The 13,805-nt window shown below is 41.8% G+C and overlaps 1 protein-coding gene across 1 annotated transcript in view; it reads right to left on the bottom strand.

The window, feature by feature from the left end:
- Positions 1–13,805, bottom strand: part of LOC115144433 (tetraspanin-15-like) — a 37,899-nt gene that overhangs the window by 12,079 nt on the left and 12,015 nt on the right. Inside the window, exons 4-5 of the mRNA XM_029685479.2 lie at positions 11,984–12,079; positions 8,612–8,728 (exon numbers count right to left, since the gene is read on the bottom strand). Of these exons, the coding sequence (XP_029541339.1) occupies positions 8,612–8,728; positions 11,984–12,079 (213 nt within the window). The remainder of the gene's footprint in view (positions 1–8,611; positions 8,729–11,983; positions 12,080–13,805) is intronic.

The raw sequence follows: 13,805 nt of genomic DNA, 5'->3' as shown, positions 1-13,805 counted from the left end.
CACAAGCATATTTGAAGTTAGGATACATCTTTTGATGAGGATTATCCAAATAATTCGGCATTTAAGAATCAACCATCTCCACTTGCTTTTCTCAAACAGAGAATCAAACAGCCTGATGCTTGTGTGTACAAAGTTGTGGGAAAGTGAATAAAATGTCTAAACGTGGGAACCCTTTGACTTGTCGATCTTCTAAACAGATGTTAGAAATATTAGATCTCATGTCAAAACAGGCTCAGAAGCCCTGGTGTAGTTGAACTATTTTAGAAGTTTGGCCCTTTGGGTAGTAGCCTGGGCAAACATTCCACTCTTTGTCATGCTAATTACACAGAGTACAAGGAGTGGAATGTCAGCAAAACAGGTTCTGGATTTCAGGCTACTTGGCTCGTGGGAGTCCAGCTAATAGCTACATACCCATTATCCCTCAGAGAGAGAGAGAGAGCTCACAAAAATCAGTCATCGCATTAGGGAACGCAAAACTCGGCATGTTCAAATTATTTACACAATGGACATGTAGGCCAATATCCAGCCAGAGGACAAGCTCAAAACAGCAATCAATAAACCTAATTTAAAATATTAGCTAAGACCTTGATTTAAATATTAGTAAGCAATGCGACAGAATTCTCAGTTTTTCAACATTTTTGAAAGAAAAGGCAAGTTGAAACAAGTTGTTAAACATTTCCAAAACCACTGCTGGGGCCCACAATCCATGAAAAGGTACAAACAGTAGATGATAATAAGTGAGGGAAACCACACAACCCATCAATGCAGCCCTGAATGACCTACACCAGAGAAATCTACTGTCTTCAGCTTTTTTCTCTCAAAAACAGATACCTACCTCTTTTTAGACAAAATGATGCTGTTAGAACTTGTCCATTATATTTTACTTGAATGAATTCCACTTGAATGATAAAGGTATACATTATTGAGGGTATTTTGACAGAAATATCCCTGAGCAACTGTGGTCTTTCAATCTTTTGCTCATTAATGACAGCTACCATGGAGGAGAAAATGTGATATGACAGCCAGCCCATGGGCATTTTGACAGGCATTATTTTATTTTATTTTATTTCTTGGAAACTTCAGGAGAGTTGCCAAGTACAGGCATTTGAAATGTCAATAGACCGAATTTATGCTTGGCATAAAACGACAAGAACTAAGAACGACATGGTCCAGACTGTTTTTTATTCCTTTCAGAGACCGGATTTGAATTGTGGACAAACAATGCAAGATTTTTTGTCTCGTGCTTTTCTGTGAAGCCTTGTGAGGTGTCAATATCTGGAGTTTAGAGATAAGAGAATACATTAAGCCAGATAGGTAGGGGATTTTCCCTGAAGGTTCTCTGCTACTATATCTCAGATCCCAGCGACTGACTGAATATATATATATATATATTTTTTTTAAATGAAACCTTTATTTAACTAGGCAAGTCAGTTAAGAACAAATATACAGTATATCACAGAAGTGAGTACACCCCTCACATTTTTGTAAATATTTGAGTATATCTTTTCATGTGACAACACTGAAGAAATGACACTTTGCTACAATGTAAAGTAGTGAGTGTACCAGCTTGTATAACAGTGTAAATTTGCTGTCCCCTCAAAATAACTCACACAGCCATTAATGTCTAAATCGCTGGCAACAAAAGTGAGTACACCCCTAAGTGAAAATGTCCAAATTGGGCCCAAAGTATCAATATTTTGTGTGGCCACCATCATTTTCCAGCACTGCCTTAACCCTCTTAGGCATAGAGTGAGTTCACCAGAGCTTCACAGGTTGCCACTGGAGTCCTCTTCCACTCCTCCATGACGACATCACGGAGCTGGTGGATGTTAGAGACCTTGCACTCCTCCACCTTCCGTTTGAGGATGCTCCACAGATGCTCAATAGGGTTTAGGTCTGGAGACATGCTTGGCCAGTCCATCACCTTTCTCTCAGCTTCTTTAGTAAGGCAGTGGTCGTCTTGGAGGTGTGTTTGGGGTCGTTATCATGTTGGAATACTGCCCTGCGGCCCAGTTTCCAAAGGGAGGGGATCATGCTCTGCTTCGTTAAGTCACAGTACATGTTGGCATTCACGGTTCCCTCAATGAACTGTAGCTCCCCAGTGCCGGCAGCACTCATGCAGCCCCAGACCATGACACTCCCACCACCATGCTTGACTGTAGGCAAGACACACTTGTCTTTGTACTCCTCACCTGGTTGCCGCCACACACCATCTGAACCAAATAAGTTTAGCTTGGTCTCATCAGACCACAGGACATGGTTCCAGTAATCCATGTCCTTAGTCTGCTTGTCTTCAGCAAACTGTTTGCGGCCTTTCTTGTGCATCATCTTTAGAAGAGGCTTCCTTATGGGACGACAGCCATGCAGACCAATTTGATGCAGTGTACGGCGTATGGTCTGAGCACTGACAGGCTGACCCCCCACCCCTCCAACCTCTGCAGCAATGCTGGCAGCACTCATACGTCTATTTCCCAAAGACAACCTCTGGATATGACGAGGAGCACGTGTACTCAACTTCTTTCGTCGACCATGGCGAGGCCTGTTCTGAGTGGAACCTGTCCAGTTAAACCGCTGTATGGTCTTGGCCACCGTGCTGCAGCTCAGTTTCAGGGTCTTGGCAATCTTCTTATAGCCCAGGCCATCTTTATATAGAGCAACAATTATTTTTCTCAGATCCTCAGAGGTCTTTGCCATGAGGTGCCATGTTGAACTTCCAGTGACCAGGATGAGGGAGTGTGAGAGCGATGACACCAAATTTAAACACACCTGCTCCCCATTCACACCTGAGACCTTGTAACACTAACAAGTCACATGACACCGGGGAGGGAAAATGGCTAATTGGGCCCAATTTGGACATTTTCACTTAGGGGTGTACTCACTTTTGTTGCCAGTGGTTTAGACATGAATGGGTGTGTGAGTTATTTTGAGGGGACAGCCAATTTACACTGTTATACAAGTTGTACACTCACTACTTTACATTGTAGCAAAGTGTCATTTTACTCACTTTTGTGACATACTGTATATATAGCCCTTGGTTTTACTCCAGACCTGACTGCCCTCGAACAGCACAAAAACATCCTGTGGCGGACTGCAATGGCATCGAATAGTCCCCGCGATATGCAACTGTTCAGGGAAGTCAGGAACCAATACACGCAGTCAGTCAGGAAAGCTAAGGCCAGCTTCTTCAGGCAGAAATTTACATCCTGTAGCTCCAACTCCAAAAAGTTCTGGGACACTGAAGTCCATGGAGAACAAGAGCACCTCCTCCCAGCTGCCCACTGCACTGAGGCTAGGTAACACGGTCACCACCGATAAATCCATGATTATCGAAAACTTCAACAAGCATTTCTCAACGGCTGGCCATGCCTTCCGCCTGGCTACTCCAACCTCGGCCAACAGTCCCCCCCCCCCGCAGCTACTCGCCCAAGCCTCTCCAGGTTCTCCTTTACCCAAATCCAGATAGCAGATGTTCTGAAAGAGCTGCAAAACCTGGACCCGTACAAATCAGCTGGGCTTGACAATCTGGACCCTCTATTTCTGAAACTATCCGCCGCCATTGTCGCAACCCCCATTACCAGCCTGTTCAACCTCTCTTTCATATCGTCTGAGATCCCCAAGGATTGGAAAGCTGCCTCAGTCATCCCCCTCTTCAAAGGGGGAGACACCCTGGACCCAAACTGTTACAGACCTATATCCATCCTGCCCTGCCTATCTAAGGTCTTCGAAAGCCAAGTCAACAAACAGGTCACTGACCATCTCGAATCCCACCGTACCTTCTCCGCTGTGCAATCTGGTTTCCGAGCCGGTCATGGGTGCACCTCAGCCACGCTCAAGGTACTAAACGATATCATAACCGCCATCGATAAAAGACAGTACTGTGCAGCAGTCTTCATCGACCTTGCCAAGGCTTTCGACTCTGTCAATCACCATATTCTTATCGGCAGACTCAGTAGCCTCGGTTTTTCGGATGACTGCCTTGCCTGGTTCACCAACTACTTTGCAGACAGAGTTCAGCGTGTCAAATCGGAGGGCATGCTGTCCGGTCCTCTGAGGGTCTCTATGGGGGTGCCACAGGGTTCAATCCTCGGGCCGACTCTTTTCTCTGTATATATCAATGATGTTGCTCTTGCTGCGGGCGATTCCCTGATCCACCTCTACGCAGACGACACCATTCTATATACTTCCGGCCCGTCCTTGGACACTGTGCTATCTAACCTCCAAACGAGCTTCAATGCCATACAACACTCCTTCCGTGGCCTCCAACTGCTCTTAAACGCTAGTAAAACCAAATGCATGCTTTTCAACCGTTCGCTGCCTGCACCCGCACGCCTGACCAGCATCACCACCCTGGATGGTTCCGACCTTGAATATGTGGACATCTAGAAGTACCTAGGTGTCTGGCTAGACTGTAAACTCTCCTTCCAGACTCATATCAAGCATCTCCAATCGAAAATCAAATCTAGAGTCGGCTTTCTATTCCGCTACAAAGCCTCCTTCACTCACGCCGCCAAACTTACCCTAGTAAAACTGACTATCCTACCGATCCTCGACTTCGGCGATGTCATCTACAAAATTGCTTCCAACACTCTACTCAGCAAACTGGATGCAGTTTATCACAGTGCCATCCGTTTTGTCACTAAAGCACCTTATACTACCCACCACTGCGACCTGTATGCTCTAGTCGGCTGGCCCTCGCTACATATTCATCGCCAGACCCACTGGCTCCAGGTCATCTACAAGTCCATGCTAGGTAAAGCTCTGCCTTATCTCAGTTCACTGGTCACGATGGCAACACCCATGCGTAGCACGCGCTCCAGCAGGTGTATCTCACTGATCATCCCTAAAGCCAACACCTCATTTGGCCGCCTTTCGTTCCGGTTCTCTGCTGCCTGTGACTGGAACGAATTGCAAAAATCGCTGAAGTTGGAGACTTTTATCTCCCTCACCAACTTCAAACATCTGCTATCTGAGCAGCTAACCGATCGCTGCAGCTGTACACAGTCCATCAGTAAATAGCCCACCCATTTTTACCTACCTCATCCCCATACTGTTTTTATTTATTTACTTTTCTGCTCTTTTGCACACCAATATCTCTACCTGTACATGACCATCTGATCATTTATCACTCCAGTGTTAATCTGCAAAATTGTAATTATTCGCCTACCTCATTCCTTTTGCACACAATGTATATAGACTCCCTTTTTTTCTACTGTGTTATTGACTTGTTAATTGTTTACTCCATGTGTAACTCTGTTGTCTGTTCACACTGCTATGCTTTATCTTGGCCAGGTTGCAGTTGCAAATGAGAACTTGTTCTCAACTAGCCTACCTGGTTAAATAAAGGTGAAATAAATTTAAAAAAAATATATAAAAAATATATGGAGAAAGGTCAGAGGTGCACAGCTGGAGAAAATCATGAACATGAATTAGAAAGAACATTTTGACTTGCTATTTCGGCCACAGGTTAAAACTTGAAATCTTTGAGACAACATTAGACAAAAAGGTTTGCATGTCCATGAGCAATTTAATAAAATTGACCGAGTCTTTTTTTACCTTGCCATTTAAAATCAGGACAACATATTAGGATTGAGAGCCATCAACACAACATATTAGGGTTGAGAGCCATCAACACAACATATTAGGATTGAGAGCCATCAACACAACATATTAGGGTTGAGAGCCATCAACACAACATATTAGGATTGAGAGCCATCAACACAACATATTAGGATTGAGAGCCATCAACACAACATATTAGGATTGAGAGCCATCAACACAACATATTAGGATTGAGAGCCATCAACACAACATATTAGGGTTGAGAGCCATCAACACAACATATTAGGATTGAGAGCCATCAACACAACATATTAGGGTTGAGAGCCATCAACACAACATATTAGGATTGAGAGCCATCAACACAACATATTAGGATTGAGAGCCATCAACACAACATATTAGGATTGAGAGCCATCAACACAACATATTAGGGTTGAGAGCCATCAACACAACATATTAGGGTTGAGAGCCAGATCCTCGTACAGCGGCATGTCAGCATAAACCCCTGTCCCCACCTGCCTTATGTTCTCTTTGTACTTTTTAAGACCACAAAGTGGTGAGTGACACCCTACTCTCAGAGAGAGAGGAGATGGTAAAGGCTCACATCCACAGACCCCATGTTTTGTGAGTGCTACGTCTCCCCTCCCAGAGGGCCGGCGCACCGTGCCTGAGGACAGCCTGACCTGATGATTCCTGGCAGTTCCTGTTGCCAGTCCACCTGTTCCAGCTGATGATCCAGTGCTTGCTACTTTTCTGACTGCAGCTGTGCACCCCTGACCTAACTTCACCTGGCGCGCTACCTTGTCCCGGACCACTGCTGATTGATGGATTGTGCGTACCTTACTTAAACATTCATAATGCAATGTTTTTTCAGTCAGATTTTTTTTGTCAGAGTTCACAACATTAATATTTTCAATAAATGTTTCTATTTAGCTAAGACTGAGAACCAAATCACAGCCCCATGATATTGATTAACAAAGATCCCGATGACTCTTTTTCCCCTTGTGGAATGCTTCTGGCAATGGTTGATGACATTAAAACAAGTAAAATGTTGACTGCTGCCTCTCACCAGATAAATTAAAAGCAATACAATTGCAAGTATTGCAAGCTGTGATAGTGAATTGTGATGGCATTTGAGCCCCTCGGCCTCAGAAACAATGAAAAACACTTTAAAATGACTGGGTTGTGTTTATATGGAACTGTTAAATCAATAATAAAACATAATGCAAGTCCTTTATACTTCAAAACCTATATTTTGATGCATTGTTTAAAGTACTAAGGACAAGCAAATTGGCTTGTCCCAGTAGTGATGAGTTCTAGTGACATTTTTCAGATTTAGAGATATTTATTTTAAATGCTAGAAAATAAACAATATATTGTATAGCTCAATAAAAGCAAATAAAGCTATTAAAATACTTTAAAACAAATATATGTCCAAGTTGTCATTGGTGTTACCAGGGGCTCCCGAGTGGCACAGCGGTCTATGGCACTGCATCTCATTGCTAGAGGCATCACTACAGACCCTGGTACAATTCCTGGGTGTATCACAACCGGCCGTGATTGGGAGTCCTATAGGGCGGCGCACAATTGGCCCAGCGTTGTCCGGGTTAGGGTTTGGCTGGTGTAGGCAGTCATTGAAAATAAGAATGTGTTCTTAACTGACTTGCCTAGTTAAGTAAAATGTTAAATAAAATACTGCCTTGAAAAATCACTTATTACAAAGGTATACAAGGACCTTGAGCATTCCCTCCGGTGGCAAACTTATCAGACGAGGGGTCTATACTAAAGAAATGCATGAGTTAATCCCAACCTTCTAGTAGGTCATCCATTTGAGGATTCCATTGATAATTTGGTGTGCCTAAAGTGTTTTTGGTGTTATTCAATTTAAATGAAGAGAAATTATATTGTGAGCAAAATGATTAAATCATATCACTTTAGTAAATGATTTTGAAATGGTTACTGACCTTAGATTTGAGCATCTGTGGCCTCCATTTAAGAAAATCCTCAATGACCTATTTGTTATTGGTGTTACTACTCCTACTGGTGACACAACGTTATCATCATGATAACAATGATTTAAAAGTCGTTAAGCAGTCATAGTCGATTTAGAATGGGAAGAGGTACCCAAATAAATTACAATGAAAAGAATGCAAATGCCAAAATGCCACCGCAATTCAAGAACGACCCTACTGTTGAATGTAGGGCTCAGAACAACACAGAGGGGAACAAATGTCATAGGAGGCATCTAGAGATACAGAGATCAAATCTAAGCTACTGATGAATAGGTTTCGACAAGTATGCAAATGTATTAGGGGACATACAGTGCTGCTATGGATGTGGTCTCCAATAAGGCGGCAGGTAGCTGAGCGGTTGGAGCGTTAGGCCAGTAACCAAAAGGTTGCTGATTCGAATACCCGAGCTGACAAGGTGAAAAATATGTGGATATGCCCCTTGAGCACTTAACCCTAATCTGCTCCAGAGGTGCCATATGACTATGGCTGACCCCGTAAAACACATTTCACTGCACCGGTGTATGTGACAATAAAACATTCTCTGCTGAAACAATACAAGGCTAAACAGTTCAGTTATGAGTGTAAATAACCAAAACCTGATTCAGTTTTCTTTCCACCAGACACTTGTCAGAAGAAAATGTGAACTTGTGAAATTTTATGTCACTTGGAGAAAACAGTAGCCTCGAGGTTCGAGAGGCGGGCCAGTAACTGGAAGGTTATTAGTTTGAAACACAGGGCTGATGGATAAAAGCAGGCCAGAGTGAACTGCAGTCGGAGGGTTGCTGGCATCATTATCCCCTATGCTACCTACTGCCGTTTTGTCCTTAAGCAAGAAACTCAACCCCCCAAAACTGCTCCACGGTCACTGCTCTGCTGAGTTGACCCTATGTTGCTCCCAGCCTGTCATGTGTGTTTGGTTGGGTACTGTGACAGATTTATTATATTTTTTTTCCTCCAAATTTGCATTAAAATGGATTTAAATAACGATCTATTATATTGTAATTTGCATTATGAGCTCTCGATGGAAGAGCAGCAGAGACCTTGTTTTCGAGGCAGCAGGTGTAAGGCACTCCACAAGCCAGCGGTCCAGGAGCTGTACAGTTATGGTACATGTTCACTTCCCAGTCTTTGTACTCCTGCCCTCCACAACATTTGAACTGTAAAGACAGAACAACAGACAGAAACAAACATTGTTAATACAACTATCAAAACAGTTATAGAATGGTAGGCCTATAGCAATATTCCAAAACATCCTGTTTGCAACAACACACTAAAGTAATACTGCAAAAAACCTTTGTGTTATGTTTGGGGGAATTACAATACATGACTGAGCACCACTCTCCATATATTCAAGCATAGGGGTGGCTACATCATGCTATGGGTATGCTTGTACTGATTAAGGACTGGGGGGGGGGTTTCCAGGATAAAAAACAAACAGAATGAAGCACAGGCAAAATCCTAGAGGAAAACCTGGTTCAGCTTGCTTTCCACCAGACACTAGGAGATTAATTCACCTTTCAGCAGAACCATAACCTTAAACACAAGGCCAAATCTACACTGGAGTTGCTTACCAAGATAGTGAATGTTCCGGAGTGGCCGAGTTACAGTTTTGACTTAAATCTGCTTGAAAATCTATGGCAAGACCTGAAAATGGTTGTCTAGCAATGATCAACAAACTATTTGACAAAGCTTGAAGAATTAAAAAAAACAAAAAAAGTGCAAAATATTGTAATATCCAGGTGTGCAAAGCTTTTAGAGACTTACCCAGAAAGACTCAACTGTAACCGCTTCCAAACTGCGCTACGCCACTGGCCTATACCTTGATCCCGCTTTAAAAACGCACAACTTTAAAGCCTTAATTAAGCGGTCAAAAACTAATTTTATGCCTACACAGATACACATATCCAATATGTTTTTAACAGGTCCTTACATCTTGCACAACAAGTGGCATAACGCTCAGCTTTACCACACTCTAGCATGCCATTTGCTTATACATTATTTTTGAAGCATAGAACTATAGCCTTATAAAAGGGCTTTAAATCATTGTTAGTTTGAACTTCAAGTACAATTTCTAACTTTTCTGCTCTGGTGCAGCATGGGTTGGTTACACGTTGAGCTTTTGCAATTACTATAACTTACAAGAGCTGAGATACACACTGTGGGTCTGTTTTGTCTTCAAATCTCATACCTTAAAAAGGCTCTTAAAACACGTAGAGCAATTTGCTAGTACCTATTTCAATTAGCTGGATAGGATTCTCTGAGTTTTCAGTGTACTATGCCAGAAGCTATAGCATGATTGGTGTGAAACATCATTTGGTCATTTAGAACCCTGTAAAGTTTTAGTGAAGGGATCAAAATGAACACTTATTGAGAATGTCCAGAGGTAAATTCCATATTTTTCTTGAATAATACGGATATTCACTATTCTGCATTCATTCATTGAGCCAACTGCTCTCATGGGGGAATGTATGAATAAATATTAGTCCGCTTTTTTAATATTTTTTACGAGCAGCAGGATTCCTATGCCAGTCCCCCAACTCATTTGAATGTCTCTCTGCATCTCAAATGCAGCTAGGGTAATTACCTCAGCATTTAGCTAGTTCCAGTAAACTAGACACTCTTAGTAGAGTGGCTTTTTAAATCGAGATTGTAAGAGAATCATTTAGAAATCAGGGCATCTTTACCTATGAACATATTTATTCCTGAAGAAACCCCCCCCCCCCCCCAAAAGAAAAACATGGTTGTAATGATGGAGAACTAATGAGGTGGAGTGGCTCTGACATGATTGAGTTACAAGCACATGAGGTAGAGAGAGCTTGTTGGTGCTTAGGGAGATTAGCAAGTAACCTATTCTCCAGCAGATTCTACAAGCGCTATGCACCAACTCCATGGTTCACCACAGAGACCATGTAGGCAGTACAGACTAACATCAGAGTGTAGGAACTAACCCAAGCTAAAACAATACTAGGCCTACTCTAGAGATCAAGAAACAAAAACCGGCCTGTGCTAAAAGTTAAATGTTTGTTTTGGACACACGCAAAACCTTGAAGCGAAATATCACACCGCGAGCTAGAAATCTAATTCAGCCATCTAGGGTTCTGGCAAAGAGGCTTGAGATACATGCATCCATTTGAGTGCTATTAAAATACCCTGCTATAATTACAGCCATTAGATACATAAGCAACGACTTGGAATAGCAGAGACCTTTGCTTAAAAGCGTAACGACTGTCATTGAACATTCACAAATGTTTTGCGTGTGGTTGCAAACTCATTTTAATAGTGTACCTTTTCACAGTCCTGTGAAGTGAACATTTTTTATGCAAATACATTTGCAGATGTCTCAATCCAGTGGCAGAAAGTCACGGCTCCCTAAAAAGCTGTGCCTCGGACGCCACTAAACCCATCATGAAAGACGTCCTACGGTACACAATACAATCATTTCCCCCATAGAACCTGCTTCCATCCGAGTGACCACTTCCAGAGGCCGTCTCCAACTTGGCTGGCGAAACGCCTCCGAGTTAAAAGCAAATTGAACTACACTTACTCCCTCGCACTAAAAATAAGTCCAATGTAGACTCAAACACTGTCTAATCTGAAGCAGTTCAACATCTCACCATAAACCTGCACTTAAGAAAAAAAATGATCTGTGAAAACCCTGTCAAAGTACCTGGGGGGAGCTACTACAAACGCTTATTCAATAGTCAGTTTAGAAACAGTTTTCCTTTCTATTGACCTGGAAGGGTTTTCAAGGCTATAAAAAGGGGACAGCAGCATTCACTCAATGCAGTTGTATTGATTTACCTCCCATCAACAAGTCCAAACTAACACCACTACCTTCCTCAGTGGGGATTGTCAAAGCTCCTGTGTTTGACGTGGTTCAGGATATGTCAAACACGTCACAGTTGGAGAGAATTGAGACAGAATGACACATTAATATTCTATTATGGGAGACAGACCTGTCCTCCAACATTCACAGAAATAAGTAGTTATTTCCTTCAACGTTTTACATCCTACAAAACGGCTTGGTGTTGCTCATGGAATAAAATATTTGGAGTATAATGCTCAAAATAAATCCCATTGCTTGTGTTTGATTTAAACATAGGTGACTTTTCGATCATCAGTAGTCCTCCTGTGTAACAACTCAAAGCAGGGTCGCTGGTGAAAAAGAGTTCAACACATCTGGTCAAGGTTAGGTGTTAGAATGAGAACTCCAAACGCTGCATGGACAGCATCCATCGCCCTCCAACCCAGTAGGAATCTTCTAATTACAAACTGCTCTTCGTCCTTGAGTTGGCCAACCATCATGTCACAAAGTGAATAATCCCAAATTACATTTGATCAACAGAAATGGAGGGAAAAGTTGGCAAACAGTTTAAAAGAAAATCCACTTATTTTTCAAACAGAAATCTTACCTTTCTCTGAACAAAGTCCATGATGTTTTTGAAATCCAGATCATCGTAGTAATTCACCATTCCTTTGCGAATGTTTTTGTTTAAGAGATCCACTGTCTATGGTGGAAAAGTAAAAGAGGGTGGAATGTATGAAGACTGTAGGATTGAGATATTAGTGTGTAGGCAGCATTATAACAATTGAATAATTCAAAAGAAAATGGGGAACTCTTTACTGACAGACACTCTTCCTTTATTCCTCCTCTCAATAAAAATGACCTAAATTCAGTCATGAATTTGATTGAAAATTATCCTGACTTATGCATTTGACCATTGGAGGATTAGTTACTGTTGAGATTTGAAAATGGCAATTCTCTCTACAGATTAGACTAGTCATTGCTGTTATAAACGTTTACCTTAAATATTTATGAAATAGTGAAATGCTGTGCTATTATTTTTTTCTATTTGTTCTAGAACTTTCTCCCTTCTTTTTCATCTTCTCCCAAAAAGACTGCTAGGTTTTCTACATCTAATCTTCAATACAGATCAAATGGAAGTGTCCTTATCACACTGATCTTGTTCTTGTCATTGACACATCAGGAAAGGGTCATAATACAAGAAAAACATATGAACTCGTTGATTTTGTATTATTGATATCAGCATATCAAATTACAGGTCTCACATTCTCAGAAGTTTGTGGCTTAACAATGTAAAGGCCAGAATTTCAAAACGCAATGGTAATTGGAATATCATAGACAATACATTTGAAAATGCCTACATGGAAACCACAAGTGGCAATCTGCTATCAAATTTGCGGTCAGTATCCATGCCTGATATCAACGACTGTTTTTGTCCCACTATGTTGACATATTGTAATATACACGTTTCATAAACTTGTTGGCTCTCCAATGTAAAGCGGCAATCAGCAGTAGAAACAATAACAAAGCGTCTCCCAGCCACCGTTTCGGTAAAAAGCTGAAGGATGGGGCTGAAAAAATGTAATAACACTCAAAGTCATAGACAGAGCTATGCAAGGATCCATGATATGAACATTATAGTTTTCACCATCTTGAGGCTATATAGTGTTTGTTTACATTCACTTTGTTTACAAACACTGGAGTAAAACAAGCTTATATTTTGGGCTCTCATGAGGCATTTATAAGTTATATTCTTCAAGAAGAAATGTGTACATATCATTAATGTATATGTCCAAAAATGGATGTAGCAGCTGGTGATTGCCCCTTTCAAATCAGAACTTTGCACAAGCCCAGGTAAATGTTTCCAATAAGAGACAGCATGTATATAAACTCAGCAAAAAAAGAAAACGTCCCTTTTTTAGGACCCTGTTTTTCAAAGATAATTTGTAAAAATTCAAATAGCGTCACAGATCTTCATTGTAAAATGGTTGAAACACTGTTTCCCCATGCCTGTTCAATGAACCATAAACAATTCATGAACATGAACCTGTTGAACGGTCATAAAGACACTAACAGCTTACAGACGGTAGGCAACTTAGGTCACAGTTATGAAAACCTAGGACACTAAAGAAGCCTTTCTAATGACTCTGAAAAACACCAAAAGAAAGATGCCCAGGGTCCCTGCTCATCTGCGTGAACGTGCCTTAGGCATGCTGCAAGGAGGCATGAGGACTGCAGATGTGGCCAGGGCAATAAACTGCAGTGTCCGTACTGTGAGACGCCTAAGACAGCACTACAGGGAGACAGGACGGACAGCTGATTGTCCTCGCAGTGGCAGACCACGCGTCACAACACCTGCACAGGATCGGTACATCCGAACATCACATCTGCGGGACAGGTACAGGATGGCAACAACAACTGCCCGAGTT

This window comes from Oncorhynchus nerka, linkage group LG16 (assembly GCF_034236695.1).
Source record: "Oncorhynchus nerka isolate Pitt River linkage group LG16, Oner_Uvic_2.0, whole genome shotgun sequence".
In the NCBI taxonomy this organism is placed as follows: domain Eukaryota; kingdom Metazoa; phylum Chordata; class Actinopteri; order Salmoniformes; family Salmonidae; genus Oncorhynchus; species Oncorhynchus nerka.
This window is presented reverse-complemented; position numbering and strand designations above follow the sequence as displayed.